Consider the following 17,980-nt stretch of genomic DNA (forward strand, 5'->3'; position numbering starts at 1 on the left):
TTTTTGCATTCTTCGTGTAGCAGGAACCAGTAATATGGACTGAATTTTCCAAAAAAAAAAATTTCAAACAAATCGCACAATGCACTATGAGGGCGAAAATGAGGTAATGTCGAGGACGAGAATTCCCGTTGCTGCTGCCCCCATAACTTGGAAGCATGCAATCGATAAGTCGTTAGTCCTAGAGCAAAAACTAGGATTAGTTTGTGAGTGGATTCATTGTTTCGAAAGAGTTTTGCTTTGAATCAGTGTTGGTAGTTTTTTTTTCCAGTTGGACAACATGCACGCACGATAGAACATCTCATCTGGAGGAAACTCGGAAAGTCACAACAGGGAAAAACAATGCTCTACGCAAAATGCAGAAAATTATTTCATAATGTTCAAGATGTACGAAGGCATGCCTATAATAATATACTAGCTATATTTTGTTTGTCCATTTACTGTATACTCCATCCACATTTCATCTCCCACTCCTTCATCAGATGACAGCGATACTTCTTATACATATTCAATATGCAACAATTTCCAAAACCGATCGTAAAGCTCAAAGCACATGGAAATCTGCAGGTTCGATCTGACTATTGAGAATATTTTATTAAACGAATGGAACAAAAAATGACAATAAAAACGAGAACAATACGCCGAAGCCCTACATCGCAACCGGTCTCAAAATGGAGAACACTGGTAGAAGTTAATGACAACACAAGAAAATGATGAAAGCTGGGGCGATTTGCATGGAAACGTCCAATGGAACTCATAACATGGTACAATGCACACAACTTTGAGAAGTTGCAGTTGAGAACAAAAGCAAATCCCAAGAAAAATTGACCGATGAAAAGGCGATAACATCGGCAAAATCAGCGGAAAAAGGACACCAAGCTCTGAATGAGATGTAACGACAATACGGATGGTTACCTATTTTTTTTCTTGCGGTTCATTCTAAAGGGCTGAGCAGCTCAATCCTGCCTTCTAACACGCCTCTTCGTGACCGTAGGAGATTTCTTCATGGCCTCCTCGGGTTCAGCATCTACAACCTCCGGCTCGCTGATACTGCCCTCATCATCCTCAAAGAAAAATGAGTCAATGAAAGACGACATTCACACTTCCTAACTCACTTCGATATCCTTCATGGCTTGATGTTCTTTCGGAAGTTGTGCAGGACTTCCCTTTGGACTAGGTTTCACCACATCTGTTGCCTAAAAAGTGAACAAGCGATAACCAAAAGCGATAAAACGCTGAAGAAAATTGGAGAATTGCGACCTCCTCAATTTCCTCGCCATCTTTCTCATCTTCGTCATCATCGACAAGATTCGGCACCTAAGTCAGCGTAACGGGGGTAACGTCTGACACTTTTATTAGAAACAGTAACCAACTTCATCGTCAGCCTCAGGTGTGTCAGTCTTCTTTCTCTGACCGGAGATATCCGCATTTGACTTGCGGCCAAAGCAACACACACCGATTAATATTATAGGGATCAGCACGCAGAGTACATATACCACCCACAGCCATGGACGCTCCTAAACAAAGTCGCAAACTGACACTTTCCAGGGCAACCAATTGTAACCACAGCTCAGCTCAAGGTTAGAACTACGTTACCATTGAAAATGCATCGGACATTCCTAGATACTATGTCATCAGATCAATAATGGACGATGGATCAATAATGGACGAACAATAACGTTTAAAAACCAATGGAAGCTAAAAACGCACGTTTGCAGCATCTACAATCCCTTGCACAATTCCAGCTCCTTTGCCTTGGCTTGTAGCCAGTCGTTGGTCTTCGGCTCGTCGAACTGTGTAAGTTTGTTTCGCGACATCGGCAGCCAATTCCTCAGATTCACAAACGAGAATGTTGTCTGCATAAGTGTTTGCAGTAGTTTGGACACACCACGGAACAATGAACGCGATTAATAGTACTTACCGAAAATGATGTTTTGGCTCATAGTCCATAACTCGATGCCAATAACTGTGATTGGTGCCAAGCCTTGGAATGGTTTAGGTTCAAAGTAGTTTGGGTTTTCGATCTGACGAGGAGCCCATACACCTTTGAAAGCAGGATTGGGGATTTTTGGGCGCACCCACTTTCCCTAAAAAACAAGTCGTGAAAGTTCATCGTAACAGAAATACTACCGTATCATCATAAAGAATAACCTTATACAGCGGATTTGGGACCAGAGGCTTCTTCCATGGACCACAACCGCTGACACCTTTGCATGCTGGATTATCAATCATAGGTGGCTCCCAGTCCCCGTCCATGTCATTGTCCCAATCGCTCGGTTTCGATGCTTCTGGATCGGGAATGAGCTCTGGCTAAAAAAGGAAAGCTCAAATCTGTATAGGCAATCAATCTCGTATGTCATTACTTAAGATCACTTGATAAAAAAAAACTCAAGCATTTTAAAAGTATTGCTAGAAGCTGCAACCCCCTTAAGGCATTAAGAAGATCACAACGGTAATTTTGTTCTTTGTTCGAGATCTTAATAACGCGGCTAACTTAGCATTATAAGTATGTTGCTTGAAGGCACCATCCGTAAATTCAAGACGTTGAGTTTTCTCTAGCAATGAGTGATGTTCGTGACGTAGCTTGCTATCATCACGACCAAAAAGCGAAACGTCCTAAACAAAGCCAGAAAAAGAATAAAGGATACTACACTGATCAGCTTATCTAACAAAACAACTACTTACACTAACAGGACTAACTAGAAAAATTGCGCATAGCGGACTGGATTACCCGTACTGTACGAAGAGTAACTTTGTCACGAAATGTCACCTTCAATCCATTTTACACTTTCTTTCATTCAATACCGTGGATGTAAAGAGTTAGATTGCTGGAAAAAGAGATCAATCTGCTGCTCCTAATTCACATTTTCCTATACTCTCAAGAGTATTTCACTTCTTCTTGGTGATACTTACGAAAAACCTAACTTATGAGCAGATAAAAAATAAACGCTGAAAAATTCGAACGCTGACTTTAGAGATTATCTATGTATCATCAAGAAACCAGATAAGGTAATTTCACATACTCTTTCACTTGCAAAGAATTCATGCTGGACGTATGCGTTGACTTTATGAATATCTGTTACTGCTATGTCAACGTCAAAATATGTATTCAAATTGAATCTTTCAACTAAATTTTACTCATTTGAAAGCGTCTACATTCTATCGAAGTAGTAGAGTAGTAGGACAGAATTCTGATGCCGTTTCTATTATGAGAACAGATAAAAACTGAGAGATAAAAACAAAAAAACAAGACACACGAAATATTTTACTTTGAAAACAATCTATAGTCAAAGGCAAAACTGAACTAATACAGAGACAAACCAAAAGGTTCTCTTTCTTTCCTTCCTCCCCATCAAATTATGACTTCAGGGCAAAATTTTAGTGTCATAAACGCAACTCGCAATGTGAGGGAAAGTAATAGTAATAATATGTAATATGTAACGAACTCACGCAATCTTCCGTAATCTATTGCGCAGCTACTCAACCTGGTACCAGAAAAAACTGATTCAACAAGAATCTTAGCATCATACACCTGCTGGTACGCTGCAGCGCCACATTTATTTCATTGTATTCAATGGGTGGCTGTGATTTTAGTGCTCGACGAAGGTCGTAAAAGTGGCATGAAACAACGATTTTCACCATGATATCGTCAATTCCAAGAATTTTCTTAGAAATGAAGATATATACATCTTGGCATGAACAATGCCTTTTTGTGTACTACACAATCAATCAAATCAGCCCTCATTATTAGCGAGTTACACTCGCAACTCTGGATTCTTCTATACTAGGAAAATTCCTAAGTTCGTGCCAAAATTCATAATTGAAGCCATGCTTAAATGGTGCGTTCTTTAATAGCAAGTCTTTGTATGGTTATGTTGTATGTAAGAAATGATGCGCCTGGTTAAACAATAACAGCATTATGAAAGTACAAGATGTTGCAGAGGTTAAGATGCAACTTCAGCTAGATTCTTCGAAAAAAAAAAGTTAAAAAGCACAGTTCACAAGTAACGCTGAAAAACTTACAAGCGCATTCATTCTTTATAAACCGAGGTAAAGCTAACTGCATTCTGAGCCTCGGTGATCATTAGTTCTCCCCGAAATAAAACTCAGAAATAAATGTATCCACATGTGCGCTTGATCAGCTCTTCATGTAGCTTTGTTGTGTTTATTAGTTACAAAAAAATACTAGCCGAAAAAGGGATAAGCAGTAGTTGATGAGAAAAGGAAAACTAGAGTGAAAGGAAAAACAAAACTGAATAGATTAAACCACTGATTATTGTACTGAAGTAAAGCTACCTCATCTTCTAGCCAATCTGAAGGTTTCACTGCGCTTTCGTCTACAACTTCACGCGGCTGGCTTTCATCCCAGTCATCTGGTTTTACAGCTGATTCATCTTCGATTTCAGGCCTGCAATTATATAGTTAGAATACCCGACAGCCTTAGCGAAATTCAATCAAAACAGTCCCAAGGAATAGCTCACCTGTCATCCCAGTCAGCTGGCTTTTTATCACTGGGATCAGCGATTTCCTTCGGGGGTTGAAGTGATGGCACAAGATCCTAAAAATCCGAGCCTAAATAATGGCAGTATTTCGACGAACCACAAACTTTTCTACTTACGCTGAGCATATTTCCAGACATTATTTGCTTCTGGTCTACTGATACTGTAAAGGCACCATCAGGTTTCACCACTAACGTGTAGAGATGTGTCTGGTGATCATCCCAGTAAGTGGTTCCAAGACTCGATGGTTGCTTGGCATGGTACTCCTGGATAAACAAAAGACAATTAAATACTGTAGGAAACTTTACTAAAACGGACGGGCAGGAGACTCACATCAGTTGACCCATTCTTTGGATTGGTGTAGCGGAAGATGAGATGAACTTTGCTGGTAGCTCCACATTTGTCCGGACCAAACATTATGGTGTAGGGTGTTTTGTCCTGAAAAGGACCAGATACTATTTCGTTTTAAACTAAGAAGGAAAGGATTCCATAAGAACAAAAGCACAATGCTTATTATGCAGAAACGTTTGCTTTCGATCATATCTGGCTTCAAACCATCTGGAATCACACTACAACTTCCATTTAACTCTGATTCAAAGTATCGAAAGGACCCACTCCCAATTAACGATTACATAATTTCACAGATATTAGGAGACTACTCCTTGGATCATGATCAAGCAAATATTTCTGAATTTCATATACTATTCTGCTACCAAAGAATCAGTGCTTAGGCCATTATGTTAGCGAAGGCTTCGAGAAAGTTCTTTTCTAGAAGAGATCGTATATTATACATAGTGCTGAGAAAAAGGTAGTCTTTTTGTCATAGATTCCATTTTTTCTTAGAGTCTCCCTTCGTAAAAGTGTGGTACGATTCAGTGCGCCATTTTCATGCAAGAATTCCAACATCCTCACTTTAGGGGCATCTATTAAAAGAAATACTTTTAAAGTATATTTAGTATAGTTCATTCTCGAAGGCTATCACGACCAACATATTCGACAGTGGTTTCATCTTTGATAGATACATGATACTATCAGCGACGACTACGACGAATTATGGTGGTTTCCATACAGAGGAGTAAAATAACAAACCTGTACAGATGCGAGGTTCTTTTCAGCGCCTGAACTCAATAATTTCAAATAACCACCACCGCACTCCTGACCTTCTTCATAACGGACCTCATACCTTAATTTGAATGAACTTAGTAACGATAAGCTATTTTCGCAATTCAATGAGAAATTAGAGAGCAAAGGAATCTCAAGTGAAAAGAAAGGGAAAAAATTATGAAACTCACTGTACAACTAATGGCTTGTCTGCGAATGTGAATGGTTTGTCCAAACTAGCAGCGATCGCGTGATGGCGGGCTTTTGTACGAACAATAAGTCCGTAATCACCCTCAATGGACACCTCAGAAGATGTTCCAATCTCCCATTTTCCTTCAAACAAAATTTATGGGATGCGGACTGTGTACCAGGTGTAAACTCAACTCTTACCATTGTATTTTGAGATCTCTGAATCCACTCCATCTTTTTTGGCTGTACTGAGTATCCACCGTTTGCCAATTGCATCTATTGTTGGGAAGTAGTCAAAAAATTGCGGCTTAGTGGTGAGTTTTGGTGAAACAAACTGCGATGGAACGAAGACGGTCTGAAATGATTAGAATAAACTAACCGCAAACAAAAATAACACCACCGCAGTCTCGAAAAATGGTAGGTAATGTATTTCTATCATTCTATTTAAAAAAAATATGCGGAGTTTCTAGAAAAAGTTTTTTCTAGAAACCTCCGAGTGTTTTCTAAAGGTCTGCTCTAGATACTTTTTGCAGTTCTCGTATATAGATAAAATTATGTTTGACTTAAAACGAATGTTAGGAGCGGTAGCGAAAAATGAGTGCAAGACCAGAAATTGTCACAAATGTAATCACTTGAAGAGATTTACCCAAACTCAAATTTTTTATAAGTCGGACGAAGAAAAAAAGGGAGCTTTGAAGATTGCTTTCTTCGAAGTCACTGCTACAGCTGCAACTCGCACCGTTCGTTCTGTCCAGTTCTATTTCAGTAGGATGTAAACAATAGAAAGTCGCCTCGTTGAAGAAAGCAAAAGTATCAAAGTAATACCCAATCCAAAACAATGTTGCTGCTGCTGATCGACTATCACGCACAGAACGAATTCGGTTACTCTAACGAATCAGGACGTTTCGGTTGAAGTTGTCAACAACAGTTCTGGGCAGCAGTTTGTGAGGCCATAACATTTCAACTCAATCCTTTCATTTTCCTTAGGTGATATCTTTTTTGGCAAAAATCCAGGTTCCCATTTCTAAAAACTTCAGAAAGGGAAGCGTTTAATTTTCTTTCAAAGCAGTCCGCCATTTCATCATGGTATTAGAAGTGCTGGGCGGGTGCAGCGTAGCGGTTAGACGTTCCGCTTCCTGCACGATCTATCGGAGGTTCGAAACCGCCCTAGTGCTCACCAAGCCTTTTATCCCTCTCGAGTCGATAAATTGGTAGGCTTGTCTGGGAGGACAAAAACACTGACTTTACACATCGCAAGTCATTGTATAGGCCAATTACACGTTCGTAAACCTCAAACAATTTTGAGTTGAAGTGAACGTGGGAGCGCATCCCAAGCGGATTGATTAACGCCAGAAACTTTATCCTTTATCTTTTATTAGAAGTGCTGAAGAATTTTGGTTTTGAGAACTGCTGATTACAAAAATATCTGCATATGCATTGCAGTTTACATGTCAGCTAAAAACTAAAGTTTACTGAGGGTTATAATAATAATCGAACGAATCTGTAAGAGAAAGCTAACCGCTTGCAATCGATTATTATTATACATAATAGATCATCTGAGGCTAAAAGCTTTAGGAAAGTAATGTGTTAATATGAAAAAAGATCAAAATGTTCGATTCTTCACGGCTAATCCATCTCTCTCAGGAAAGCCCGCTGAAGGCAAAACTGTTTAGTCACTGAATACGCGGTCAATTTCCGATAAAGCGTACTAGCAAAAAAGGCACTATCATAGAAACAAACAAGCAACAACAATGGCAATCGCAGAAAAAAAATTCTGGAAGAGAAGGAAATCCAAAATCATTTTAAATAAATTGAAGCGAATCTGAGAAAAAATGAGGAAGCAAAGTGAATTTGTCACAATCACCTTCAGCTACTTAATGTGCTTCACAAGTACACTTTCTTACTATCAAAATTTAGGAGTAGTTCCTGGAAATCCTGCAGAAAGCTAATTCTTTCCTTGTGGTACTCAATCTTGCTTTTTCGAATTTTTCAATCAATTTTCTCTCGAACTAAAACGGAATGCTGGTTGACTTCATTTTTGATTTTTTTTCCAACGGTTCTGTTATATGACGGTGAAACACTTTCCATATGTAGTTTTACAGGAATGGATTGGGACCCACTAGATTTCATTTACTAAAAACATTTCAAAGGTAAAGGTAAGTGCAGGTTAAATTTCTCGCATGTGCTGAGATTTTAAACAAACGGTGATGGCTGCAAGAAGCATTTAATCTCATCCCATACATCACGATTGAATGTTCTGGCTAAATGTTATTGTGAATCAATGACACTATTTGTTCTCAAAACTCAACTGAATCAAAATCTTTGAAAACGAAATGAAGCGAGCTCTGCTTTTATGGAAAAGAAATGTTCCTCTAATCCAGCAGAAATGCTTGGACTACTGCAAACTATGCTTTTTCTGCAGACTTCCTGTTTCTATTCATATGTTCGCTTTTTCATAGAAAATTTATTGTATGTCTGACGCGTGATGTACTTCTATAATGCCTCCATATGTCATAGCACGTAAATACGCATGCAAATATCAAGACCTCTTATCTCGTCGAGTGTCGATGACCTTTTCTGTGCTCATTTTTTAAGGATCCGAGAAAACGATACCACCTTTCCTTCAGCGGACAAGTAAGTCCTAATCAAGATGTCGGTATTTCTCATTTAATAACTAAGTAAAGTAAAAAGTAATGCAGTATCGTCTTTTGCAAAGACAAATCGTTAAAGACAATAATAATAAACAAATCGATAGCTACGCTCAGAGAAAAAAAAATGTATGCCTTTCATTAGCTCGCATATATTATACATTAGTGTAAGTGGAGAAAAGAATGAAGAAATAAAAAGTAATGCAAGCAAACATATACGCTTACCTTTTCACCCTCAGAGTCATCGTTGCTTGCAGCACCCACTGCCAGTAATACAACGCACAAGCAATGCGCAAACGGCCGCATCGGTGCTGAAATCACAAATTCAAACACCAATAACTGTACGGATGAACAGTTTCACGAGGTGTACAGCAAACAATATACAGTATTGTGATGCGAATGAACTATACGTGCATAATCTACGTTGGAATTGGTTGTACATAGCAAAATGTCAGACAAAGCGAAACAAGATGCATTCTCGACACAAAATGAAAAGCAGCCCATGGACCACCGATCTCCACGTCAATATTCAATAGTTACACAATCGAACAAGTACAGATACGTGGACGCCAGCGCAATAACGCCTGATTCGACACGTGAACTCATGTTGTACACGTCAGAGCAAGACAAGTACGAGATCGCCGCCGAATGCATGATTTACGTGTACAACTTATGGACAAAACATCCAGCCTACTAACTTTGTTATTCTCTGCCAGACACACACCCATCAAAGAACAATGTTCGGCAGATGCACATTAGTGCTGAACAAAAAACTGTCACAAAGAACAAAAACATTAAGTAATTCCTACAAATGAAAAAAGAACTTTTTCTTTCCAAAGATTATGGTCTTTACATAATTAACGATGTGGTACTAATGCAAGGTACCAACCACAACGGTTTTTGAGTGGATTTTGTGAGGAAATATGCTCTAGCTACATGATCCAAAGAGTATTTCAGACATACATCAACAAATCAAAATGATCTGCCTCAAACTGCACACTATCTGCTTTCGAAAGCCTCTGAATACTAAGAAGCGTGTGGAATATACAGTATTGAAGTCGTACAGCAATCTGCACGCTGTACCGCTGCTTTATCTTCATATAAATGCAAGCCCAAATAGGAACTAAATGTACCTCTTCGCATCAAGCCGGTAAAGGGAATGAAAGAGCAAGCATAAACGTAGCAAATGCAAGTCGTAACAACTGAAAATAATAAAGAAATCCACATAAAGCTCGGCGAATTTGATATGCAACACTATGTAGTCTAGGAGTCCATAACAACATTTGTAATGCCAAGTCTCCGGAGGTTACATTCCGCCTTTCGCGCGGGTGCGAACTCTACAATTCTCAAACATTCTGCGGATGTAGAAATAAACACGAAATAAATTCTCTTCTGCATATTATTACCATCTCCCTAGGCGCTGTTGCTAATAAATACCATTCTAAAGGCACCATCATTCCGAAAATTCCGATATTCACTAATTAACAGATGTAAATGAATTTGCGCAATATTACCAAGATACTGCTGAAGAAACTGGAATAAGACAATACAATGGATACCAACGAAATTTGATCAATAGCAGCTATGTACTCGTGGGAAATTACACAGAAAAAAACTCAGAAGTGAGCATCGCAGGACGAAACATGTGACATAGTGTACATTCGGTTAAAATCATTTAAAGCTAAATGTTCACTATAGTACTTTGCAGTGTACCGATTTCAAAGCAATCAGCTTGCTGTCATTGTCTGTCAAGATCTGTCACATACATCATATCCGAAAGTGACGATAACTTTTCCAAAGTTTACAACGATGAAAAATGGAAAATGAAAGAAACTTTCATTTTATATTTATGTTTCAAATAATTCTAGTGAAGAAAACCTTAATAATAACTTGTAGGAACTTTAAAAGCAACCATATTTGGGTTCTCTAATTCACTGTACTAAGCGTCCAAGAAAGCAAGGATAATTTTTCGATTCATCTTCCACGGTTAATCAGAGCCGGTGAACCGATTTGATTAAGTAGCCTATCCAGATCTGAGTTATTGGATATATGTGTGGTGCAAAAGTACTCTTACTGCTGTATTAGTAGCATCAGCGATTTCTCGTCCAAGTGGTTGGTGATGATATTTCACTGTCTAATGTAGAAGCAGAACATGAATGCACATACTGTGAACATAGATCGTTATAGTGGAATGAAAGTTGCACACTGCAATTAAGGCAGAAAATTTAAACATAACAATGATATAAGGAAAAGCGTGAAGTAACCGGGGAGCGTGATTGTGAATTTCGTAATGTCATCACTTGAATGGCACTAAGCCAACCACAAATGCAGCAACGACACGTCATATGATACGAAGGGCAGTTCAGTTCATTACGAATGGGTTCAAGTGTAGTGTCCCACAGCTAGCGCTGTGGTTTATCGGAAAAGGGGATTGGATAATGGCGCTTGCAAATGCACCCGCCTGAATGATTGGTCCTCATTCGAAGGTACGGCTGTCCGTATATGGAATTAACATCAAGGTCTGTGAGACCATGAAGTTAAGTTATTCAATTGTATTGCCCAAGTAAGTGCGTAAAGATAGCTAACAACAACAAACATAATTCGTCAGAGAAGACTAGGTTGCGTAAAATCACTAAGAATTAAGTTTATATTTCTCTCTCCCCACCCTCTCTAGCATTTTAAATGATCGCTTACAATGTATAAATTAACTTAATGATCAATTGAACAATTACTGTTCTCATACTTGAAGAAAAGGTGAAACTTCTCCATAACATTACTATTCATAAAATATTATATTGATCAAATCTAGCTACGAAATCATCATTCATGAACGGAATGAGAACACCCCACTCAACTTGCCACAATTACGTGACAAAAGAAATACCGTAGTTCTAGGATATGAACATATTTCGTGGTTAATCAAAATAGTTTTATTACTGATCAAAATGCCTGCAGGAAGTTGCACTATGAAGATATTTCGTGCAACTTTCTCTTGATTGCATATTTGCTGACTTCATAAATGACGTCGTTCAAAACCTTAAATGTTGCTGTCATGAGCTAAGCAGGATTCTGAAACAAAGATCACATAAGAAATGTCTAAATTATGTGGATGACATGAAATTTGTAGCAGTAATTAGACGCGTTCATAAATAGATCTTCTCATGGACTAGACCTTAGCAAATGCCATGCCTTAAAGGCATCACCCCACGAATCTGAGGTGGTGCAGATTTCAGGTGGAGTATTCTTATAAGGGATAGTAGATTATGAAGAGGAGGTTGATTCCGTCCATTTCATCCCAATTGCCGTAAAAAACGGCCCGGAAGATTCGGCACTGGGCGCGAAGGCTGGCGCGCTCCAGTCGAACTTCTTGTAGAAAATAGTGCACCAGAACGCCCGAAGCCGTATCTTCCGGGCCGTTTCGTACGGCAATTAGGAAGAAATGGACGGGATCACCCTTCTCTCCATAATCTACTATCCTGTATACGAATACTCCACCTAAAATCCGTACTACCTCAGATTCGTGGGGTGATGCCTTTAAGGGAGGAGCAACAAAATGAGAAAACGAACATCAATTCAATACGCCATGCAGAAATCGTTTCAATGACTTCTTGATGCGAATAACGTCAAATATTTCAGTTAGCGCAAATGAGTTCTTTTCAAAGCAAATATCTACATTTTCATCGTGCGCTCACCCCGAAAATCCAAAAATCCCCAAATCTTGATAAAGATTGCACATGTTCGAAGGACAACAACAAAGAAAATGTCTTTTTGTTATTCTGCAAGTACGCTAATTGCAAAATTGTGTGCCACTTTGTGGCCTTTTGACCTTCGTTGATTGCTATGTTTGTGCTGACACTGATAACGGGAAGAACGATAACCGGTCGTGCACGCCTTTATAAGCTTCTTCTCGGACATTATTCGAGAACCACATCCATTCTTCAATGAATAATAAAAGTGGCCAATAGTTGTTTGTATCGAACCACTTGTGACTTTCTGACCAACCTTTTTCTTTCTACCCTTTTCCGCAACTGTGCCAAGGTTTTTTCCTAAGATAATTTCTTCAAACCATTTTTTGAGCCCTAACATTAAAGGTGCTCCAATCATAGCAGCCAAACATCGAGTTTTTAAAGTACAGCGACCTGCACCGATGGGTGGTACTAATTAGGGTCCCACTTCGATCTCAACCGCTAGACTCCAGCACACCGCTTATGCAAGTGCATCGAATTTCAGCTCGTTTTGACTCGATTATACAGGAAGAGATGCTACTGTTACATCGACGAAAAATCGAGGAAAAACACATTCAATATCGGGTCAAAAGGATCTAACTTGTGCGGCAACGATCTCTACGATCGGAGCTAGCAAGGATTCCAGAGCGGGCACAACGCTTCACGCAATACCATCACAAGCCCTGTAATTTCGACCCGACTGTAGTGCCGTGTATTAGCAATCAAGCGAAGCGCCGATACGGCGTGGATGAAAATGACGGTCCGATGTAATCCTTCGGGGTTCTCTTTTTTTTCTTGCGTTACAATATGCACATTTCACATCAACAATGACAAAATTAATACCGATCTTGAGAGCGTGGAAGCATGTTTTTCCTCCTATCAATGACCGGTCCCAGGATAAAGAAGAAAATGTGCACTTTCACTACAAACACATCTTCCTCTTTAGACAAACTGGTCATTTCGTTCTGAGGCATCCAAAAGCAAAAACGTTACTTCTCAAGAAATACGAGCCAGCTCAGAAAAAAAAAAGAAGGAGGTTATCTCCGACATACAATCATGCACCTATTTTGCCGTTGGATACTACAAGTAAGTACAGATGCATAGTGGCGGATCCCGAAAGCCTTACCTCCAACAACCGGAAATAAAAGTGTTCGAATGAGATAAGAAGAGGAAATACTACATCAAAGATTACGTTCCAAACAGCAAACACCAGTAAATACAACAACGTTTTTTTAGAGAAGGTCGAAACTCAAAGATATTCGAGGCAGTACACTAGTAATGTAGGGCGGGCGCGTACCATTTAAAACATTTTGACAGCAAAGTTTTAATGTTCATTCATTTTTACATCCGTTTCAAACAGTCAACAGAGAAAATACAACTTCCATCAATAAAACAAGAAAGAAAACAACAGAGACAACATTAAAGACATTAAAAAGAACACTGAATGAGATAATGCTACTTCAAACCGTGGACATATTTGTATACTGAAGTCCCGGAACGAAACGAAAAAAATACAAGAAGAAAACATTGTAAAAACTACAAGAAAACAACTATTTCTACAGTGAGTACAAAAATTACAAAATAAATCCGTTGCACATCAGAATTAAAATGGACAGACCTAAAGAAACTCATGATCATCACAACAACAATGGGTATCGCACGCTACGTCGACATTTATCACAATACGAAAATGTCAAGGAGACGAAAATCTTTTGAAGTTGAATTGCAGAAAACTGCAAGCACGGATTTACAGAATAGGATGTATTATGCTACAAAAAAAAGAGAGAACTATAGAAGTATGGAAAACGAAATCATATGGAGAAAAGTAATAAATGGAGACGAGTGCGAACGTAGAGCTACAAAACAAAAAAAAAAGATGAGAAAACAAACATAGCATTAGCCACCTCGGAACAAAACCCGGTAACGCCTACGCGTGAAAATTCGAAATACTATGGCCGAATTCACCTCACACGCACCGAAACATCCAAGCATGACTCAGTGAAATTAGAGTAAACGAAAAAGAGATATCAACATAAAACAAACTACCAACTAATGAGGTTCAACGATGAAACGAGACAGATACGGTGTAGGTTCCTCAGTACCCCATAAATAAACTATAGACCAGCTGCTTCAATGAAAGTTGAAGTCAAAACCCAAACCCTCCACATCCAGAATTTAAAGAGAACAGAAACTTCTAAATTTAATAATGAGGATCCCTTAGTCATTACGACCTTAAAGTGGAAGATCTCGAGGTTCTTACAAGTCTTTCCCTTTTTCAAGAACTCGAAATTTGATACAGGAAGAGGTTGTCGTAGAAGGAATGTCGAATGTTATGACCTGAGATTCGCATAAGAAAATTTGCTGCCTTTACCAACTCTTTGTCTGCTCTCATTAATAAAAATGAGTAAATTGCGAGAAGAAGCGTATCCGTAGCAAATAATACTTCGAAACTGAATCCATTTCAAGAGAACATATAACATGTACTTGTACTTCTATCGTCACGTTTTTCGTGACGAATATGCATATTTAGATGCACCTAAAAATAACAGTGGAGGAGAGATACTTCTAGTCTTCTTAGTAACGCAACCTTGAATTCACTTAGTAACACAATCGTGTTACACGTGTTTACCTCCACGTCATTGCGTAGAGATGCACTTCAGTGAGAAACTTAGCATTTACTGTCTAATCTTCAAAGTTCAACTCTTATCTCGGGTTCGTCCTCTTGCGAGACGTACAGACTTGCTCAAGGTCGCACGATACTTTACTTGGCTTGATATTTCGAGTTTTCTGTCACCTTCGGAACAATAACAATAGTGCACTGCTTTCAACGCACATACTGAAAAATATCAAGCATCACTTATCGCTGACCCACTGCAGTATCTTCAAAGTCTAAAGTAATGAAAACCCCAAAATGAGAAATGGAGGCATATGTATAGTCCAATCGAAACGAATTGAAGCCTGATACAGCGGCGCAAACGGATGCGCAATGGAGCTAGCAATCGTGATCGAAGACCCCGCAAGATTCATTCATCTCTGCTTCGAGTCAGGGCAGCGATAATCCCATTTCGATAGGGAGAGCTCGCTCTACCATGCCGTGCAAGTGCAGCAGCCTACGCAATTGTATCAAATTTTAGGTCGTTTTCGCCCCATTCTACACGCGTGCGTTCAGTCTTCGTCATCGGTGTTTTTGGATTCGGGTAACTTTCAAAGGTATTGAAGTTTGCAAGGAGGTACTTAGAAGAAGAGATGATGGCAGTGAAAGGGAAAAGTAAGTGCATCAATTGAAGTAAATCAATACTTCGCCCCACTTTTCGCGAGTGTATAGTCAGATCAAAGCAACAAGAGCTTCGGCGCAGTTGTGCAAGCGGCTGCAGCCATTGGTTTGGACCATTGCGAACTGCAGAAATGAGTGGTGCCAGCAAGGGTCTCTCGTTGATCCTAACCGCAACGCCCTAGCGCATTTCTACGAGCCGCTTACTCAAGAGCACTGAGTTTCATGTCATTTTGACCTAACTATTGTGAGAAAACAGATAAAAAAAGAGCACATTTCACAGCGCAAATGGTAGAACCTCGAAATGTCCTCTTTCTTTAGTAACATTAATAGGATTACACAAATCATCGTAAATGTACATACGATGCATAGTGTAATTGCAGATGTAATTACAATTACACTACCTACGAAGATGTCATGAGCAAAACGGAAAAATGGGATACAGGAGATCCTATGCCGTCTTAAGTGTGACTCCCTAAACCGGGAAACAAAACAAACCGACTATATCCTTATAAAAACTTTCCACTAAGAAATATATACACATGAAAACGTCGATAAAACAACGCCGCCGAGGTCGATGAAAACGAATCAGTGCACTGTTGGCACCCATGACGAGTTCTTCAACACTAAAAAGATCCCTGAAGGAAAGGATTTCTATTCTTAACGGTGAGACGGTATCTTCCAATTTTCCATATGCATACAGCAAAATAATAAAACTCAGACTTACACGCACAACACTAATGACGCGGAACAACTGAAGGCATAGTGGACAATTCTCTGAAAGCTGTTTCGAGGCACCTAAAAATACAAGAAAACGAACCATAGAAACGAAAACAGCTATGAACACAAAATGTTACCTCCTCAAGTCTCCATATGATACTATGAGAAGATTATTCCCATCTCGCGACACAAGCTGTACCTTTTCGGATACACCCGCATCAAGCTAACAACACAAAAAGCTAATCCAATAATATACCAAAGCAAGAGGAATATATAGAGGCAATGAACGTAGAATAAATTTAAAGGACCTTTATTGAGCTAAAAACTTACTTTATTAAGACACTGTACAATATGCGCCATATCCATCCACGGTTTGCCACTTTCCGTCACCTAAAAACAGCTTTTTGAGTATGAAAAGAATGACTGAAATGTTGCTCAATGCTCAACCTGATGAAAAACATAGTCACGGAACAACTTAATCATAAAGCGATCTCCAGTTTCCGACCACGACGGATCCAAGTTGAACCTATAAAAAATTAAAACATGGAAATGTTTGTGTAGACATAGTAGAAACTGATAACTTCGTCTGGCAACTTCGTAAAAAGCACCACAAAGAGAAAGAAATGTAAATTGAATGCTTTCATGGAGATGCAAAAGTTGGCTTACTCGGGTCGTTCTACTATTGTATTAATCTTGGCAAGAATACGGAATAATCGACCATTTTCCAACTCCTTAAATGAATAAGAGAACTTTGTTGGCACAAAGAAATCATATGAATGCGGATACTAACAAAACAGCAGAGAAAAGTACCTTGCTGAGTTCGTTCTCTAACATGTCATTGCGCATCTGGGCGCTTTCCAGTTGTGAGTAGAAGCGCGCTCCAATCATTGGCATGATCTCATTTATGGACTTGCGTCCTGACGGCGAGGAAGACAGAAGGAAACTGAATAAGCAAAATGTTGAAGAAGACCAAACCATAAAAGGCAATCTTGCCATTTTTTGCGTGTCACGAAAAAAAAACTGATCTAACCTGTGTTTGACAAAAATTTCTTGTATGGAAAGTCTGACTTGCCTTATCAAATTCTTCATATCATTACTGTAGTGATTTGTCACATATGTCATGCTCTGCTGTACAAGATCTCGACGCGCTGAGAAAGCATTACCAGTGGCTAAGGCCAACAAAACACGCCCAAGAGCATGTAGGTCTTCCATCTTGAAAAAAACACTACATAAACAAATTAAGAGAGTATGACGCAACATTACAAACCTGAAGTTGTTGTACTTGTGTATCAGGGGCAAGCAGGTCAGCTACTCCACCACAACTCAAGAGTATCTTAGAAACAAATCATGCAGTTCGAAAGGAAAACAGAAGCATCTTAAGACTCCCTCACAAAAACTGACTTTGCTTTTTCCATGAACAAGAATTTTCGAGAGATCAATGCATCTTGATGCGAGACCATTTGCATGAACGGCTCTCAAAGCAGACGACAGCTGAATGACATAAGACCACAACAACCATTCGACCACACCTGCGCCCTGCTGCATCTGCGTTGAAGTATGACCAGGTATTTGACTCGAAATCTTTGCCCCTGCTAGAAAAGCCAACTTTTCATTCAAGATTACAAGAAAAAGAAAGAAAACAAGCAAGAAAACTAGTGGCGACATGGTTCGCAATATGTGCAACCTTTCTAAAGAGAAAAAAGACTGGAACGTACTAATTCCATCTATGAAACCGCTTCCGAGCATGCGTCCGAAGTGGCGAGTTCTCAGTGAATCAGCTAGCGGATGGTAGTCATAAACCAAGACAACCGCTGAAAATCTTTGATGAAA

The 17,980-nt window shown here is 39.2% G+C and overlaps 2 protein-coding genes across 4 annotated transcripts in view; one reads left to right on the plus strand and one right to left on the minus strand.

Annotated features, from left to right (window-relative positions):
- Positions 1-953: 953 nt before the first annotated feature.
- RB195_011501 (uncharacterized protein) overlaps positions 954-17,980 on the minus strand; it is a gene marked incomplete at both ends in the record, with an annotated part of 35,387 nt that continues 18,360 nt past the window's right edge. The window contains 27 exons of one of the 3 annotated variants that reach the window (XM_064192944.1): positions 954-1,061; positions 1,113-1,193; positions 1,258-1,314; positions 1,371-1,514; positions 1,708-1,853; positions 1,919-2,084; positions 2,149-2,307; positions 4,294-4,405; positions 4,479-4,555; positions 4,616-4,762; positions 4,830-4,934; positions 5,586-5,679; positions 5,789-5,930; positions 5,988-6,141; positions 8,660-8,745; positions 16,016-16,068; positions 16,158-16,228; positions 16,288-16,290; positions 16,350-16,373; positions 16,481-16,540; positions 16,598-16,676; positions 16,817-16,881; positions 16,961-17,093; positions 17,223-17,362; positions 17,418-17,483; positions 17,552-17,742; positions 17,866-17,961. In XM_064192944.1, coding sequence (XP_064050524.1) covers positions 954-1,061; positions 1,113-1,193; positions 1,258-1,314; positions 1,371-1,514; positions 1,708-1,853; positions 1,919-2,084; positions 2,149-2,307; positions 4,294-4,405; positions 4,479-4,555; positions 4,616-4,762; positions 4,830-4,934; positions 5,586-5,679; positions 5,789-5,930; positions 5,988-6,141; positions 8,660-8,745; positions 16,016-16,068; positions 16,158-16,228; positions 16,288-16,290; positions 16,350-16,373; positions 16,481-16,540; positions 16,598-16,676; positions 16,817-16,881; positions 16,961-17,093; positions 17,223-17,362; positions 17,418-17,483; positions 17,552-17,742; positions 17,866-17,961 — 2,759 coding nt within the window. Of the gene's footprint in view, positions 1,062-1,112; positions 1,194-1,257; positions 1,315-1,370; positions 1,515-1,707; positions 1,854-1,918; positions 2,085-2,148; positions 2,308-4,293; positions 4,406-4,478; positions 4,556-4,615; positions 4,763-4,829; positions 4,935-5,585; positions 5,680-5,788; positions 5,931-5,987; positions 6,142-8,659; positions 8,746-16,015; positions 16,069-16,157; positions 16,229-16,287; positions 16,374-16,480; positions 16,541-16,597; positions 16,677-16,816; positions 16,882-16,960; positions 17,094-17,222; positions 17,363-17,417; positions 17,484-17,551; positions 17,743-17,865; positions 17,962-17,980 lie in introns of those variants that run through there. The other 2 variants (XM_064192941.1, XM_064192942.1) reach the window with 2 other exon arrangements.
- RB195_011502 (uncharacterized protein) lies at positions 8,883-9,131 on the plus strand (the record flags this gene model as incomplete). Its single annotated transcript, XM_064192946.1, has 1 exon — positions 8,883-9,131. One exon carries the CDS (start codon positions 8,883-8,885, stop codon positions 9,129-9,131), a length of 249 nt encoding a protein of 82 aa, XP_064050526.1.

This window comes from Necator americanus, chromosome III (assembly GCF_031761385.1).
Source record: "Necator americanus strain Aroian chromosome III, whole genome shotgun sequence".
In the NCBI taxonomy this organism is placed as follows: domain Eukaryota; kingdom Metazoa; phylum Nematoda; class Chromadorea; order Rhabditida; family Ancylostomatidae; genus Necator; species Necator americanus.